General features: G+C 54.5%; 1 protein-coding gene across 1 annotated transcript in view; it reads left to right on the forward strand.

Moving 5' to 3' along the window:
- Positions 1 to 14206, forward strand: part of LOC122546171 (macrosialin-like) — a 61739-nt gene extending 47533 nt beyond the window's left edge. The window contains exons 2-6 of the mRNA XM_087983056.1: positions 149 to 753; positions 8072 to 8191; positions 10984 to 11056; positions 12440 to 12613; positions 13012 to 14206. Of these exons, the coding sequence (XP_087839182.1) occupies positions 149 to 753; positions 8072 to 8191; positions 10984 to 11056; positions 12440 to 12613; positions 13012 to 13151 (1112 nt within the window). The 3' untranslated portion in view covers positions 13152 to 14206. The remainder of the gene's footprint in view (positions 1 to 148; positions 754 to 8071; positions 8192 to 10983; positions 11057 to 12439; positions 12614 to 13011) is intronic.
- Positions 14207 to 15056: the final 850 nt, after the last annotated feature.

Consider the following 15056-nt stretch of genomic DNA (forward strand, 5'->3'; position numbering starts at 1 on the left):
GTCGCTAAGGACCTCTATGATGTCACTGAGCTTGTTCCTCACACAAGCAACAAAGAGGCCTCATGTTATCCCACTGTGGTCTAGATGGTCATTGCTGGTGCAGGACGTTGGAGATTATTGAACTAACTGTTGGATTTTTCTCTCACAGTGAACGGGAACACAAAGTGCAAAGGCTCTAACTGTCCAGGACCAGCCACTCTCTTACCTCCAACCGTCGTCAGTGCAAAGACACCAGCTACTCTTGTCCCACCAACTGCAATTGGCCCAGTGACCACCACCAATCACACCACCCACCCTCCGGCCAATCACACCACCCACCCTCCGGCCAATCACACCACCCACCCTCCGGCCAATCACACCACCCACCCTCCGGCCAATCACACCACCCACCCTCCGGCCAATCACACCACCCACCCTCCGGCCAATCACACCACCCACCCTCCGGGCAACCACACCACCCACTCTCCGGGCAATCACACCACCCACTCTCCGGGCAACCACACCACCCACTCTCCGGGCAACCACACCACCCACTCTCCGGGCAATCACACCACCCACTCTCCGGGCAATCACACCACCCACTCTCCGGCCAATCACACCACCCGAGCTGTGTTACCCACAAGTGTGAGTCCGAGTCCTTCTCCAGAGCGAGCCGTTGGAAGGTACAATGTGACCAACAACAAAACGGTCTGTGCGATGGCAAAGTTAGGGATACAATTCCGGGTCCAATATCAAACTGCAAAAAAACACACGGTGAGTCAAAGTGGCCTCTGCCTCTTAATCCAAGAGACTGGAATAAAGTCAGAGGCAAGCACGCGTCTGTCAGCAATATCGTAACGCTAACTCTACACTTTTAAACTGACAGTAAAGCCCCTTCTTTGAAGATGACATGAAGATGGGTGTAGACCAAAGTGTGCAGAGGACACTGAAGGTCTGCAGAGGGATATAGACAGGTTCAGTGAGTGGACAAAGATGGAGTAACATATTGGTAAATGTGAGCTCATCCAGCTTGGTAGGAATAACAGCAAAATGGACTATTATTTAAACAGAGCAACATTGCAGCACGCTGCTGTGCAGAGGGACCTGGGTGCCCTTGTGCAGGAATCACAGGAAGTTGGTTTGCAGATGCAGCAGGTAATTAATGCGGCAAATAAATATATGGTTGTTCATTGCTGGAGGGATGGAGTTTAAGAACAGGGAGGTTATACTGCAGCTGTACAGGGAGCTGGTGAGGCCACACCTGCAATACTGTGTACGGTCCTGGTCTCCTTACTTGAGAAAGGTACTGGCACTGGAGGGGGTGCAGAGGAGGTTCACTAGGTTGATTCCGGGGTTGAGAGGGTTGCCTTATGAGGAGAGATTGAGTAGACTGGGACTGTACATATTGGGGTTCTGAAGAATGAGGGGGGATTGTATGGAAACATCTGAAATGATGAAGGGAACAGACAAGATCGAAGCAGGGAGGCTGTTTACGCTGGGGGGGGGGGGGGGGAGGTGAAACTAGAACAAGGGGGCATAACCTCACAATACAGAGGGGGCAGATTTTGGATGAGCTGAGGAGGAGCCTCTTCCCCCAGAGGGTTGTGAATCTGTGGAATTCCCCGCCCAAGGAAGGCTACCACATTTAATCCTGATAGATGTTTGAACAGTACATGAGTGAAGGGTTATGGTGAGCGGGTGGGGAAATGGAGCTGAGTCCATGGTCTTTTTGAATGAGGGAGCGGGCTCGAGGGACGGACTCCTCCTCCTGGGTCTTATGTACCTCTATGCTCTTAAACTGAAAGGAAGCTGCTAGTAAATGTGCCCATCAAACCCTCCCAGGACAGGGACAGCACGGGGTTAGATACAGAGTAAAGCTCCCTCTGCACTGTCCCCCATCAAACCCTCCCAGGACAGGGACAGCACGGGGTTAGATACAGAGTAAAGCTCCCTCTGCACTGTCCCCCATCAAACACTCCCAGGACAGGGACAGCACGGGGTTAGATACAGAGTAAAGCTCCCTCTACACTGTCCCCCCATCAAACACTCCCAGGGACAGGGACAGCATGGGGTTAGATACAGAGTAAAGCTCCCTCTACACTTTCCCCCCCATCAAACACTCCCAGGGACAGGGACAGCACAGGGTTAGATACAGAGTAAAGCTCCCTCTACACGTTCCCCCCCCATCAAACACTCCCAGGGACAGGGACAGCACAGGGTTAGATACAGAGTAAAGCTCCCTCTACACTTTCCCCCCCATCAAACACTCCCAGGGACAGGGACAGCACAGGGTTAGATACAGAGTAAAGCTCCCTCTACACTTTCCCCACCATCAAACACTCCCAGGGACAGGGACAGCACGAGGTTAGACACAGAGTAAAGCTCCCTCTACACCGTCTCCCATCACACACTCCCAGGACAGGGATAGCACGGGATTAGATACAGGGTAAAGCTCTCTCTACACTGTCCCCCCATCAAACACTCCCAGGATAGGGACAGCACAAGGTTAGATACAGAGTAAAGCTCTCTCTACAATGTATCCACATCACACACTCCCAGGATAGGGCAGCACGAGGTTAGATACAGAGTAAAGCTCCCTCTACACTGTCCCTCCCATCAAACACTCCCAGGACAGGGACAGCACGGAGTTAGATACAGGGTAAAACTTCCTCTACACTGTCCCCATTTCACACAGTCACAGGACAGGGACAGCACGTGGTGAGATACAGAGTAAAGCTCTCTCTACACTGTCCCCCCATCACACACTCCCAGGACAGGGACAGCACGGGGTTAGATACAGAGTAAAGCTCCCTCTACACTGTTCCCCCATCATACACGCCCAGGACAGGGACAGCATAGGAATAGATACAGGGTAAAGCGCTCTCTACACTGTCCCCATTTCACACAGTCCCAGGACAGGGACAGCACGGGGTTAGATACAGAGTAAAGCTCCCTTTACACTGTCCTCATTTCACACACTCCCAGGACAGGGACAGCACGGGATTAGATACAGGGTAAAGCTCCCTCTACACTGTCCCCATTTCACACAGTCACAGGACAGGGACAGCACGGGGTTAGATACAGAGTAAAGCTCTCTCTACACTGTCCCCCCATCACACACTCCCAGGACAGGGACAGCACGGGGTTAGACACAGAGTAAAGCTCCCTCTACACTTTCCCCACCATCAAACACTCCCAGGGACAGGGACAGCACGGGGTTAGATACAGAGTAAAGCTCCCTCTGCACTGTCCCCCATCAAACACTCCCAGGACAGGGACAGCACGGGGTTAGATACAGAGTAAAGCTCCCTCTACACTGTCCCCCCATCAAACACTCCCAGGGACAGGGACAGCATGGGGTTAGATACAGAGTAAAGCTCCCTCTACACTTTCCCCCCCATCAAACACTCCCAGGGACAGGGACAGCACAGGGTTAGATACAGAGTAAAGCTCCCTCTGCACTGTCCCCCATCAAACACTCCCAGGACAGGGACAGCACGGGGTTAGATACAGAGTAAAGCTCCCTCTACACTGTCCCCCCATCAAACACTCCCAGGGACAGGGACAGCATGGGGTTAGATACAGAGTAAAGCTCCCTCTACACTTTCCCCACCATCAAACACTCCCAGGGACAGGGACAGCACGAGGTTAGACACAGAGTAAAGCTCCCTCTACACTTTCCCCACCATCAAACACTCCCAGGGACAGGGACAGCACGGGGTTAGATACAGAGTAAAGCTCCCTCTGCACTGTCCCCCATCAAACACTCCCAGGACAGGGACAGCACGGGGTTAGATACAGAGTAAAGCTCCCTCTACACTGTCCCCCCATCAAACACTCCCAGGGACAGGGACAGCATGGGGTTAGATACAGAGTAAAGCTCCCTCTACACTTTCCCCCCCATCAAACACTCCCAGGGACAGGGACAGCACAGGGTTAGATACAGAGTAAAGCTCCCTCTACACGTTCCCCCCCCATCAAACACTCCCAGGGACAGGGACAGCACAGGGTTAGATACAGAGTAAAGCTCCCTCTACACTTTCCCCCCCATCAAACACTCCCAGGGACAGGGACAGCACAGGGTTAGATACAGAGTAAAGCTCACTCTACACTTTCCCCACCATCAAACACTCCCAGGGACAGGGACAGCACGAGGTTAGACACAGAGTAAAGCTCCCTCTACACCGTCTCCCATCACACACTCCCAGGACAGGGATAGCACGGGATTAGATACAGGGTAAAGCTCTCTCTACACTGTCCCCCCATCAAACACTCCCAGGATAGGGACAGCACAAGGTTAGATACAGAGTAAAGCTCTCTCTACAATGTATCCACATCACACACTCCCAGGATAGGGCAGCACGAGGTTAGATACAGAGTAAAGCTCCCTCTACACTGTCCCTCCCATCAAACACTCCCAGGACAGGGACAGCACGGAGTTAGATACAGGGTAAAACTTCCTCTACACTGTCCCCATTTCACACAGTCACAGGACAGGGACAGCACGGGGTTAGATACAGAGTAAAGCTCTCTCTACACTGTCCCCCATCAAACACTCCCAGGACAGGGACAGCACGGGGTTAGATACAGGGTAAAACTCCCTCTACACTGTCCCCCCCCATCAAATGCTCCCAGGACAGGGACAGCACGGGGTTAGATACAGAGTAAAGCTCCCTCTACACTGTCCTCATTTCACACACTCCCAGGACAGGGACAGCACGTGGTGAGATACAGAGTAAAGCTCTCTCTACACTGTCCCCCCATCACACACTCCCAGGACAGGGACAGCACGGGGTTAGATACAGAGTAAAGCTCCCTCTACACTGTTCCCCCATCATACACGCCCAGGACAGGGACAGCATAGGAATAGATACAGGGTAAAGCGCTCTCTACACTGTCCCCATTTCACACAGTCCCAGGACAGGGACAGCACGGGGTTAGATACAGAGTAAAGCTCCCTTTACACTGTCCTCATTTCACACACTCCCAGGACAGGGACAGCACGGGATTAGATACAGGGTAAAGCTCCCTCTACACTGTCCCCATTTCACACAGTCACAGGACAGGGACAGCACGGGGTTAGATACAGAGTAAAGCTCTCTCTACACTGTCCCCCCATCACACACTCCCAGGACAGGGACAGCACGGGGTTAGACACAGAGTAAAGCTCCCTCTACACTTTCCCCACCATCAAACACTCCCAGGGACAGGGACAGCACGGGGTTAGATACAGAGTAAAGCTCCCTCTGCACTGTCCCCCATCAAACACTCCCAGGACAGGGACAGCACGGGGTTAGATACAGAGTAAAGCTCCCTCTACACTGTCCCCCCATCAAACACTCCCAGGGACAGGGACAGCATGGGGTTAGATACAGAGTAAAGCTCCCTCTACACTTTCCCCCCCATCAAACACTCCCAGGGACAGGGACAGCACAGGGTTAGATACAGAGTAAAGCTCCCTCTGCACTGTCCCCCATCAAACACTCCCAGGACAGGGACAGCACGGGGTTAGATACAGAGTAAAGCTCCCTCTACACTGTCCCCCCATCAAACACTCCCAGGGACAGGGACAGCATGGGGTTAGATACAGAGTAAAGCTCCCTCTACACTTTCCCCACCATCAAACACTCCCAGGGACAGGGACAGCACGAGGTTAGACACAGAGTAAAGCTCCCTCTACACTTTCCCCACCATCAAACACTCCCAGGGACAGGGACAGCACGGGGTTAGATACAGAGTAAAGCTCCCTCTACACTGTCCCCCCATCAAACACTCCCAGGGACAGGGACAGCATGGGGTTAGATACAGAGTAAAGCTCCCTCTACACTTTCCCCCCCATCAAACACTCCCAGGGACAGGGACAGCACAGGGTTAGATACAGAGTAAAGCTCCCTCTACACGTTCCCCCCCCATCAAACACTCCCAGGGACAGGGACAGCACAGGGTTAGATACAGAGTAAAGCTCCCTCTACACTTTCCCCCCCATCAAACACTCCCAGGGACAGGGACAGCACAGGGTTAGATACAGAGTAAAGCTCCCTCTACACTTTCCCCACCATCAAACACTCCCAGGGACAGGGACAGCACGAGGTTAGACACAGAGTAAAGCTCCCTCTACACCGTCTCCCATCACACACTCCCAGGACAGGGATAGCACGGGATTAGATACAGGGTAAAGCTCTCTCTACACTGTCCCCCCATCAAACACTCCCAGGATAGGGACAGCACAAGGTTAGATACAGAGTAAAGCTCCCTCTACACTGTCCCTCCCATCAAACACTCCCAGGACAGGGACAGCACGGAGTTAGATACAGGGTAAAACTTCCTCTACACTGTCCCCATTTCACACAGTCACAGGACAGGGACAGCACGGGGTTAGATACAGAGTAAAGCTCTCTCTACACTGTCCCCCATCAAACACTCCCAGGACAGGGACAGCACGGGGTTAGATACAGGGTAAAACTCCCTCTACACTGTCCCCCCCCATCAAATGCTCCCAGGACAGGGACAGCACGGGGTTAGATACAGAGTAAAGCTCCCTCTACACTGTCCTCATTTCACACACTCCCAGGACAGGGACAGCACGTGGTGAGATACAGAGTAAAGCTCTCTCTACACTGTCCCCCCATCACACACTCCCAGGACAGGGACAGCACGGGGTTAGATACAGAGTAAAGCTCCCTCTACACTGTTCCCCCATCATACACGCCCAGGACAGGGACAGCATAGGAATAGATACAGGGTAAAGCGCTCTCTACACTGTCCCCATTTCACACAGTCCCAGGACAGGGACAGCACGGGGTTAGATACAGAGTAAAGCTCCCTTTACACTGTCCTCATTTCACACACTCCCAGGACAGGGACAGCACGGGATTAGATACAGGGTAAAGCTCCCTCTACACTGTCCCCATTTCACACAGTCACAGGACAGGGACAGCACGGGGTTAGATACAGAGTAAAGCTCCCTCGACACTGTCCCCCCATCAAACACTCCCAGGACAGGGACAGCACGGGGTTAGATATAGAGTAAAGCTCTCTCTACACTGTACCCCCACACACACTCCCAGGACAGGGACAGCATAGGGTTAGATACTGAGTAACGCTCCCTCTACACTGTACCACCATCACACACTCCCAGGACAGGGACAGCACGGGGTTAGATACAGAGTAAAGCTCCCTCTACACTATCCCCCATCAAACACTCCCAGGACAGGGACAGCACAGGGTTATATACAGAGTAAAGCTTCCTCTACACTGTTCCCCCATCAAACACTCCCAGGACAGGGACAGCACGGGGTTAGATACAGAGTAAAGCTCCCTCTACACTGTCCCCCATCAAACCCTCCCAGGACAGGGACAGCACGGGGTTACATACAGAGTAAAGCTCCCTCTACACTATCCCCCATCAAACCCTCCCAGGACAGGGACAGCACGGGGTTAGATACAGAGTAAAGCTCCCGCTACACTGTCCCCCATCAAACACTCCCAGGACAGGGACAGCACAGGGTTATATACAGAGTAAAGCTTCCTCTACACTGTTCCCCCATCAAACACTCCCAGGACAGGGACAGCACGGGGTTAGATACAGAGTAAAGCTCCCTCTACACTGTCCCCCATCAAACCCTCCCAGGACAGGGACAGCACGGGGTTAGATACAGAGTAAAGCTCCCTCTGCACTGTCCCCCATCAAACACTCCCAGGACAGGGACAGCACGGGGTTAGATACAGAGTAAAGCTCCCTCTACACTGTCCCCCATCAAACACTCCCAGGACAGGGACAGCACGGGGTAAGATACAGAGTAAAGCTCTCTCTGCACTGTCCCCCATCAAACACTCCCAGGACAGGGACAGCACGGGGTTAGATACAGAGTAAAGCTCCCTCTGCACTGTCCCCCATCAAACACTGGTGAACTGTTTAAGATCAGATTAGTTGAATTAAAATACTAATTGGTCGCTGACGGGGTGTTTAAGTTTGATGCGGTGTGTTTGACAGCAGGGATTTCAAAGGTTAACGCCATGCCCTCCCCCTGCCAGCTCAGAGTGTGGTTACAAAGCGTTATGAGTTTGACTGGATTCTGTTTGTTATTCACAGGCCTGGGGAGTGTTCTTTATTGAGCCCAACAGGACTGTGGCCACTGGGACATGTAGCACCGGGTCAGTCATCATGAACCTCACTTTCCCAGAAGGATTCCTTATTTTCACTTTCAAGAAGGTGAGTAATTAAAAAGCCGAGACCCTAAATATTCAAAAACACTCTCCCTACCCCAGGCCTCACTGGGACAGTGATCAGGAATCCCCCCTAACCCAGGGCTCACTGGGACAGTGATCAGGAATCCTCCCTAACCCAGGGCTCACTGGGACAGTGATCAGGAATCCCCCCCCCCCAACCCAGGGCTCACTGGGACAGTGATCAGGAATCCCCCTGAACACAGGGCTCACTGGGACAGTGATCAGGAATCCCCCCTAACCCAGGCCTCACTGGGACAGTGATCAGGAATCCCCCCTAACTCAGGGCTCACTGGGACAGTGATCAGGAATCCTCCCTAACCCAGGCCTCACTGGGACAGTGATCAGGAATCCTCCCTAACTCAGGGCTCACTGGGACAGTGATCAGGAATCCTCCCTAACCCAGGGCTCACTGCGACAGTGATCAGGAATCCTCCCTAACTCAGGGCTCACTGGGACAGTGATCAGGAATCCTCCCTAACCCAGGGCTCACTGCGACAGTGATCAGGAATCCCCCCTAACCCAGGGCTCACTGGGACAGTGATCAGGAATCCTCCCTAACCCAGGGCTCACTGGGACAGTGATCAGGAATCCCCCCTAACCCAGGCCTCACTGGGACAGTGATCAGGAATCCCCCCTAACCCAGGGCTCACTGGGACAGTGATCAGGAATCCCCCCTAACACAGAGCTCACTGGGACAGTGACCAGGAATCCCCCCTAACCCAGGGCTCACTGGGACAGTGATCAGGAATCCTCCCGAACCCAGGGCTCACTGGGACAGTGATCAGGAATCCCCCCTAACCCAGGGCTCACTGGGACAGTGATCAGGAACCGTTCCTAACCCAGGGCTCACTGCAAGATACTCACTTGTACTAATTGCTTTAAAATCTCAACAATGAAATGAAACCGGATGGACCACGCAGCATCAACCCCGGCAGCAGAAAAGACACGACAGAAACAGCCCTGTTGACCCTGCAAGTCCCCCTCACTAACGTCTGGGGCCTAATGTCAAAGTTGGGAGAGCTGTCTCCCAGACTGGTCAAGCAACAACCTGACATAGATGTACACACGGTCTCAATCCTTCCACACCCCAGCATCACCATCCCGACAGGACACAACCAGGAGAAATGGCAACTCTCTGGGATACAGGAGGGAGGGTGATATTCTCAGAGTCCTCCACATTGACTCTGGACCCCATGAAGTCTCATGGCTTCAGATTAAACATGGGCAAGGAAATCCCCTGCTGATTACCATGTCCCGTCCTCCTAGGCTCCTGGACCCGTATCCTCCATGCTGAGGGTGGCAGGGTCACAGAATGTCCTCTGGGTGAGGTATTTCAGTGTCTCACCATCAGAGTAGCTCAGCAGTGGCATTACTGATGGAGCTAGGCGGGTGATAAAGGACAGAGCTGCTAGAATGGGTTTGCAGCAGGTGGTGAAGGAGTCAATAAGAAGGAGAACCAGACCTGACCTCCTCCTTCCCAATCTGCCAGCTGCAGATACATCTGTCCATGACAGTATCGGTAAGAGTGACCACCGCACAGTCCTTGTGGAGACAAAGTCTCACCCCCACATTGAGAATCCCCTCCATTGTGTTGTGTGGCCCTATCACCGTGCTCAATGGGACAGACTTCAAACAGATGGAGCAACTTCACACTGGGCATCCCTGAGGCACTGAGGGCCATCAACAGCAGCAGAACTCTACTCCAGCATAATCTGTAACCTCATGGCCCGGCATATCCCTCACTCAGCCATTACCATCAAGCCAGCTGGTTCAGTGGGGAGTGCCGGACAGCATGCCAGGAGCAGCACCAGGTGTATGAGGTTTTGCACTGAAGTAATATTCAAATAGCATTCGTCACACAAATACCAGACAACTGACTTATCTTCAATAAAAGACAATCTAACCGTTGTCCCTTGATGTTCAATGGTGTTACCATCACTGTCTCCCACTATCAATATACTTGCGATTAACCTGAAACTGAATGGAATTTTCCCTATAAAATACAGTGACTGCTAGAGCAGGGCAGAGGCTGGGAATCCTGCAGCGTGTAACTCCCCTCCTGACTCCCCCCAGAGCCTGACCCACCATCTACAAGGCACAAGTCAGGAGGGTGAGGGAATACTCCCCACTTGCCCCTGGATGGGGGCAGCTCCAACAACACTCAAGAAGCTCGACACCATCCAGGGACAAAGCAGCCCCCGCTTGATTGGCCCCACACCCACAAACATCCCCTCCCTCCCTTACCCACCGACGCTCAGTAGCAGCAGTGTGTACCAGCTACAAGATGCGCTGCAGAAACTCACCAAAGATCCTCAGGCAGCACCTTCCAAACCCACGGCCCCTTCCATCCAGAAGGACAAGGGGCAGCAGATACAGGGGAACACCACCCCCTGCAAGTTCCCCTCCGAGCCCCTCCCCATCCCGACTTGGGAATATATCCCCGTTCCCTCAGTGTGGCTGGGTCAGAATCCTGGGATTCCCTCCCTCAGGGACATTGTGGGTCTACCCTCCAGCACATGGACTGCAGCGGGTCAAGAAGGCAGCTCACCCCCACCTTCTCAAGGGGGGCAACTAGGGATGGGCAGGAAATACCAACATTCCTTAAGTGAATATATCACAGCTAAGCACTGGTTGTGAGATAACCTTTTTGGATTAAATTGGTGTCGGGGTGACCAGTGGCAACAGAAGTGGTCAGGGGTCACAGGGTGAAGTTCATTGGTAAGTCTGCAATTTATTTCTGTTCTGCATCCTGACACTGTCTGTCTGTCTCCTCAGGACAGCAAGCAACGAACCTTCTATCTGAGTGGCGTTCACAGTGAGCTGACCTACAGGTTTCCTGGTGCAGCTGGTGAGTTCACATCCCTATAACTTAGCCCCCACTTGGTCATAACGGCCAGGCTTTGGATAATCAGACAACGGAGATTGCAAAAGCTCAGCACGTCTGGCAGCACGAGGGAGAGACAGGGAGAGACACTGTGTCTAAGAGCCACAGGCTGACTGACCTGCTCAGCAGCTCAAACAGCTTCTGCTTTTGTTGCCGATTGTCAGTTTCCGCAGGATGTTGGTTGGCCTTCAGACAGCAGCAGCTAAACCTCCCCAAGGGGCCCCACAGCATGGCAACCAATCCAACCCAGATAACCACAAGAAACATCTTACAGGGACAAGGGGAAGAAGTGTTGGGAGGTTCCAGAGCTCAGGGAGCAGGCAGCTGGAGGCACTGCCCCCAATGGGGGAGCGATGGGAATCGGGGGATGGTCAAGGGACTGGAATTGGAGGGGGTTACAGAGATAGGGAGGGGGTGTAGGGGCTGGAGGGGGTTACAGAGATAGGGAGGGGGTGTAGGGGCTGGAGGGGGTTACAGAGATAGGGAGGGGCTGGAGGGGGTTACAGAGATAGGGAGGGGGTGTAGGGGCTGGAGGGGGTTACAGAGATAGGGAGGGGGTGTAGGGGCTGGAGGGGTTACAGAGATAGGGAGGGGGTGTAGGGGCTGGAGGGGGTTACAGAGATAGGGAGGGGCTGGAGGGGGTTACAGAGATAGGGAGGGGCCGGAGGGGGTTACAGAGATAGGGAGGGGGTGTAGGGGCTGGAGGGGGTTACAGAGATAGGGAGGGGGTGTAGGGGCTGGAGGGCGTACAGAGATAGGGAGGGGCTGGAAGCGGTTACAGAGATAGGGAGGAGCTGGAGGGGGTTACAGAGATAGGGAGGGGGTGTAGGGGCTGGAGGGGGTTACAGAGATAGGAAGGGGGTGTAGGGGCTGGAGGGGGTTACAGAGATAGGGAGGGGGTGTAGGGGCTGGAGGGGGTTACAGAAATAGGGAGGGGGTGTCGGGGCTGGAGGGGGTTACAGAGATAGGGAGGGGTGTAGGGGCTGGAGGGGATTACAGAGATAGGGAGGGGGTGTAGGGGCTGGAGCGGATTACAGAGATAGGGAGGGGGTGTAGGGGCCGGAGGGGGTAGCAGAGATAGGGAGGGGGTGTAGGGGCCGGAGGGGGCTACAGAGATAGGGAGGGGGTGTAGGGGCTGGAGGGGGTTACAGAGATAGGGAGGGGGTGTAGGGGCTGGAGGGGGTTACAGAGATAGGGAGGGGGTGTAGGGGCTGGAGGGGGTTAACGTGAGTTGGGGGGGGGAGAGGCTGACTGAGGTTGGGGTGGAGGGAGAAGACGGTGTGATCTGATCCTGTGGTGGAGATGCCCTAACTAACGTGTCTGTGTGTGTGTGTGTGACCTGGATAGGAGCCAGCCGGTACACCGCACACAACAACAGCGTGACAATGCTGCAGGCCCACCTCGGCCATTCCTACAGCTGCTCCAACCAATCAGTGAGGGCCAGCAGCACCTACTGGGTCGACCTGGAGGACCAACAGGTTCAGGTCTTCAACATCGCCAAGGACCACCAGTTCGGAGCAGGTAACACCACCTCCTGCATTGCGGTAGCGCCTTGAATCAGCCTCACAATCACCCAGCAGCTCTCAGATCTGGGCAGGGTTATAATTTGAGGAATTCAGCAGCTGGTTTAGGATGGGGAGGGAGGAGAGCAAGACTTCCCACCGTCTCTTCCAAATACGGTGTGTGACCCAGGGAGTAGGGGTCAGGTATGGGCTGTCATTGGCAGGGGGGGGGGGGGGGGGGAAGGGAAAGGTTCAGCATATAAGGGGATTGGGCTGGGGGGGGGCGGGTGGATGAGAGGGGTGCTTGAGGGGAGGGGGAGGTGATTGGAGCGGTGGGATTGAGGGTCTGTGGGGTCGATACTGTGTGGGAACCAGTGTCTCATCTCTCTTTCTCCCTTCTGCTCCCCCCCCCCCCAGCGGAGCTGTGCCCCCAGGACAGGAAGTTGCCCGTCGTCATCATCGTGGTGGTGGTGCTCCTGGTGATCCTGATCTTGGTGGTGATCGTGGCCTATCTCATTAGCAGGAAGAGGCACCCAGCCGGCTACCAGAGCATCTGACCGGGCAACACCAGGCCCCCTCCCCCCCCTCACACACACACCCACACAGACACCCTCTCACCCACACACACACACACACACACACATCCCCCACAACCACACCCTCTCTCCCTGCCCCCACACACACCATCCCTACATACACACACACACACCCTCAGCCCTGAGGCAATGGAGTGGGGGCAGGGACTTGGGGTCAGGGGTTAGGGCAGAGTACAGAATGTGGGGTTGGGGGTAGAGCAGGAGGAGATTGTGGGGTCAGGGGTTAGGGCAGGAAGGGAGCTGGGCAGATGTTTGTGCTAAGGGGTTTACTGGGGGATGAGGAGACAAAGGGAGAGGTTATTGGGGGAGGGGAAGGGTATTGGGGTTAGGGGAGTGGGTTTGAGGCTACTCTCCAATGATCGGGGGAGGGGGACTGGGTTGGGGGAGGGGGTGGTTGGGATCCATCGGAAAACCAAGGAATGAAATGAGTGGCAGCTCCATCTGGGAGCAGGGAACAGATCTCCACTTCTCTCTCGCTCTCCGACCCTGCCCCTCACCCCACTCTGCTCCCAAAACACGACCTGATGTGGAGGAGGGAATGGTGTCCGCTGCTGGTGTTTTTTTTGGGGGGGGGGGAAAAGAGAGAGAGCGAGAGAGAGTGTCTGTGTGTGCGCGCCTGTGTGTGCGCTGTCTGTCTTTGTGTGTCAGTGCGAGAGTGTGTGGGTGGTGTGTGGTTGGGGCAGGGGGTTGATGGGAGGTAGGAGAGAGTCTCCGAGTCAATCAGGAGACAGCTTGCAGCACGAGGTAACGTTTAAAAGGGAATCAGAAAATCAAAGGGAAAGATTTGCAAGGTAAGCAGGGAAAAAGCACAGGGGAGGGAATGGGGGCTGACATGGGAATGATGGGCAGAAAGCCTTCTGCTTGTGCCATCGAGCTCCTCAGCTTTAGCCCCATGAGTCACACTTGCCTTTGAACCTGGGTAATGCTGACAGGCACACACTCAATACAAAATAATAAAACTTTTAACTTTGTTGAATATGTAGTTGTAGTACAAATATATTGTGTTAAAGACCAGGCTTTCAGTTCCTTCTTTCTCTCTCGCTGTCTCTGTAATACTGCACGTGATTTCTTCACATGGGCCATCGGAGAAACTGGTTCTGAACCACAACCAGAAACACAGCGACAGCCATTTCCTGTTAACGCAACCAACGCAGTGTTCATTTCAGTATTCCGAGGTCTCTTAAAGGACTGAGCCACAGCCTCTCACTGTGTGGGGCAATCACAGACACAGACCCCCGTCCCGTCACCGTGTGGGGCAATCACAGACACAGACCCCCGTCCCGTCACCGTGTGGGGGAATCACAGACACAGACCCCCGTCCTGTCACCGTGTGGGGAATCACAGACACAGACCCCCGTCCCATCACCGTGTGGGGGAATCACAGACACAAACCCCCGTCCTGTCACCGTGTGGGGAATCACAGACACAAACCCCCGTCCCGTCACCGTGTGGGGGAATCACAGACACAGACCCCCGTCCTGTCACTGTGTGGGGGAATCACAGACACAGACCCCCGTCCTGTCACCGTGTGGGGCAATCACAGACACAGACCCCCGTCCCGTCACCGTGTGGGGCAATCACAGACACAGACCCCCGTCCCATCACCGTGTGGGGGAATCACAGACACAAACCCCCGTCCCGTCACCGTGTGGGGAATCACAGACACAAACCCCCGTCCCGTCACCGTGTGGGGGAATCACAGACACAGACCCCCGTCCTGTCACCGTGTGGGGGAATCACAGACACAGACCCCCGTCCCGTCACCCTGTGGGGGAATCACAGACACAGACCCCCGTCCCGTCACCGTGTGGGGGTGTCACAGACACAGACCCCCGTCCTGTCACCGTGTGGGGGAATCACAGACAC

This window comes from Chiloscyllium plagiosum, unplaced genomic scaffold (assembly GCF_037043375.1).
Source record: "Chiloscyllium plagiosum isolate Xiang-an unplaced genomic scaffold, Cpla_swu_hap1 HiC_scaffold_44, whole genome shotgun sequence".
NCBI classification, from domain to species: Eukaryota; Metazoa; Chordata; class Chondrichthyes; order Orectolobiformes; family Hemiscylliidae; genus Chiloscyllium; species Chiloscyllium plagiosum.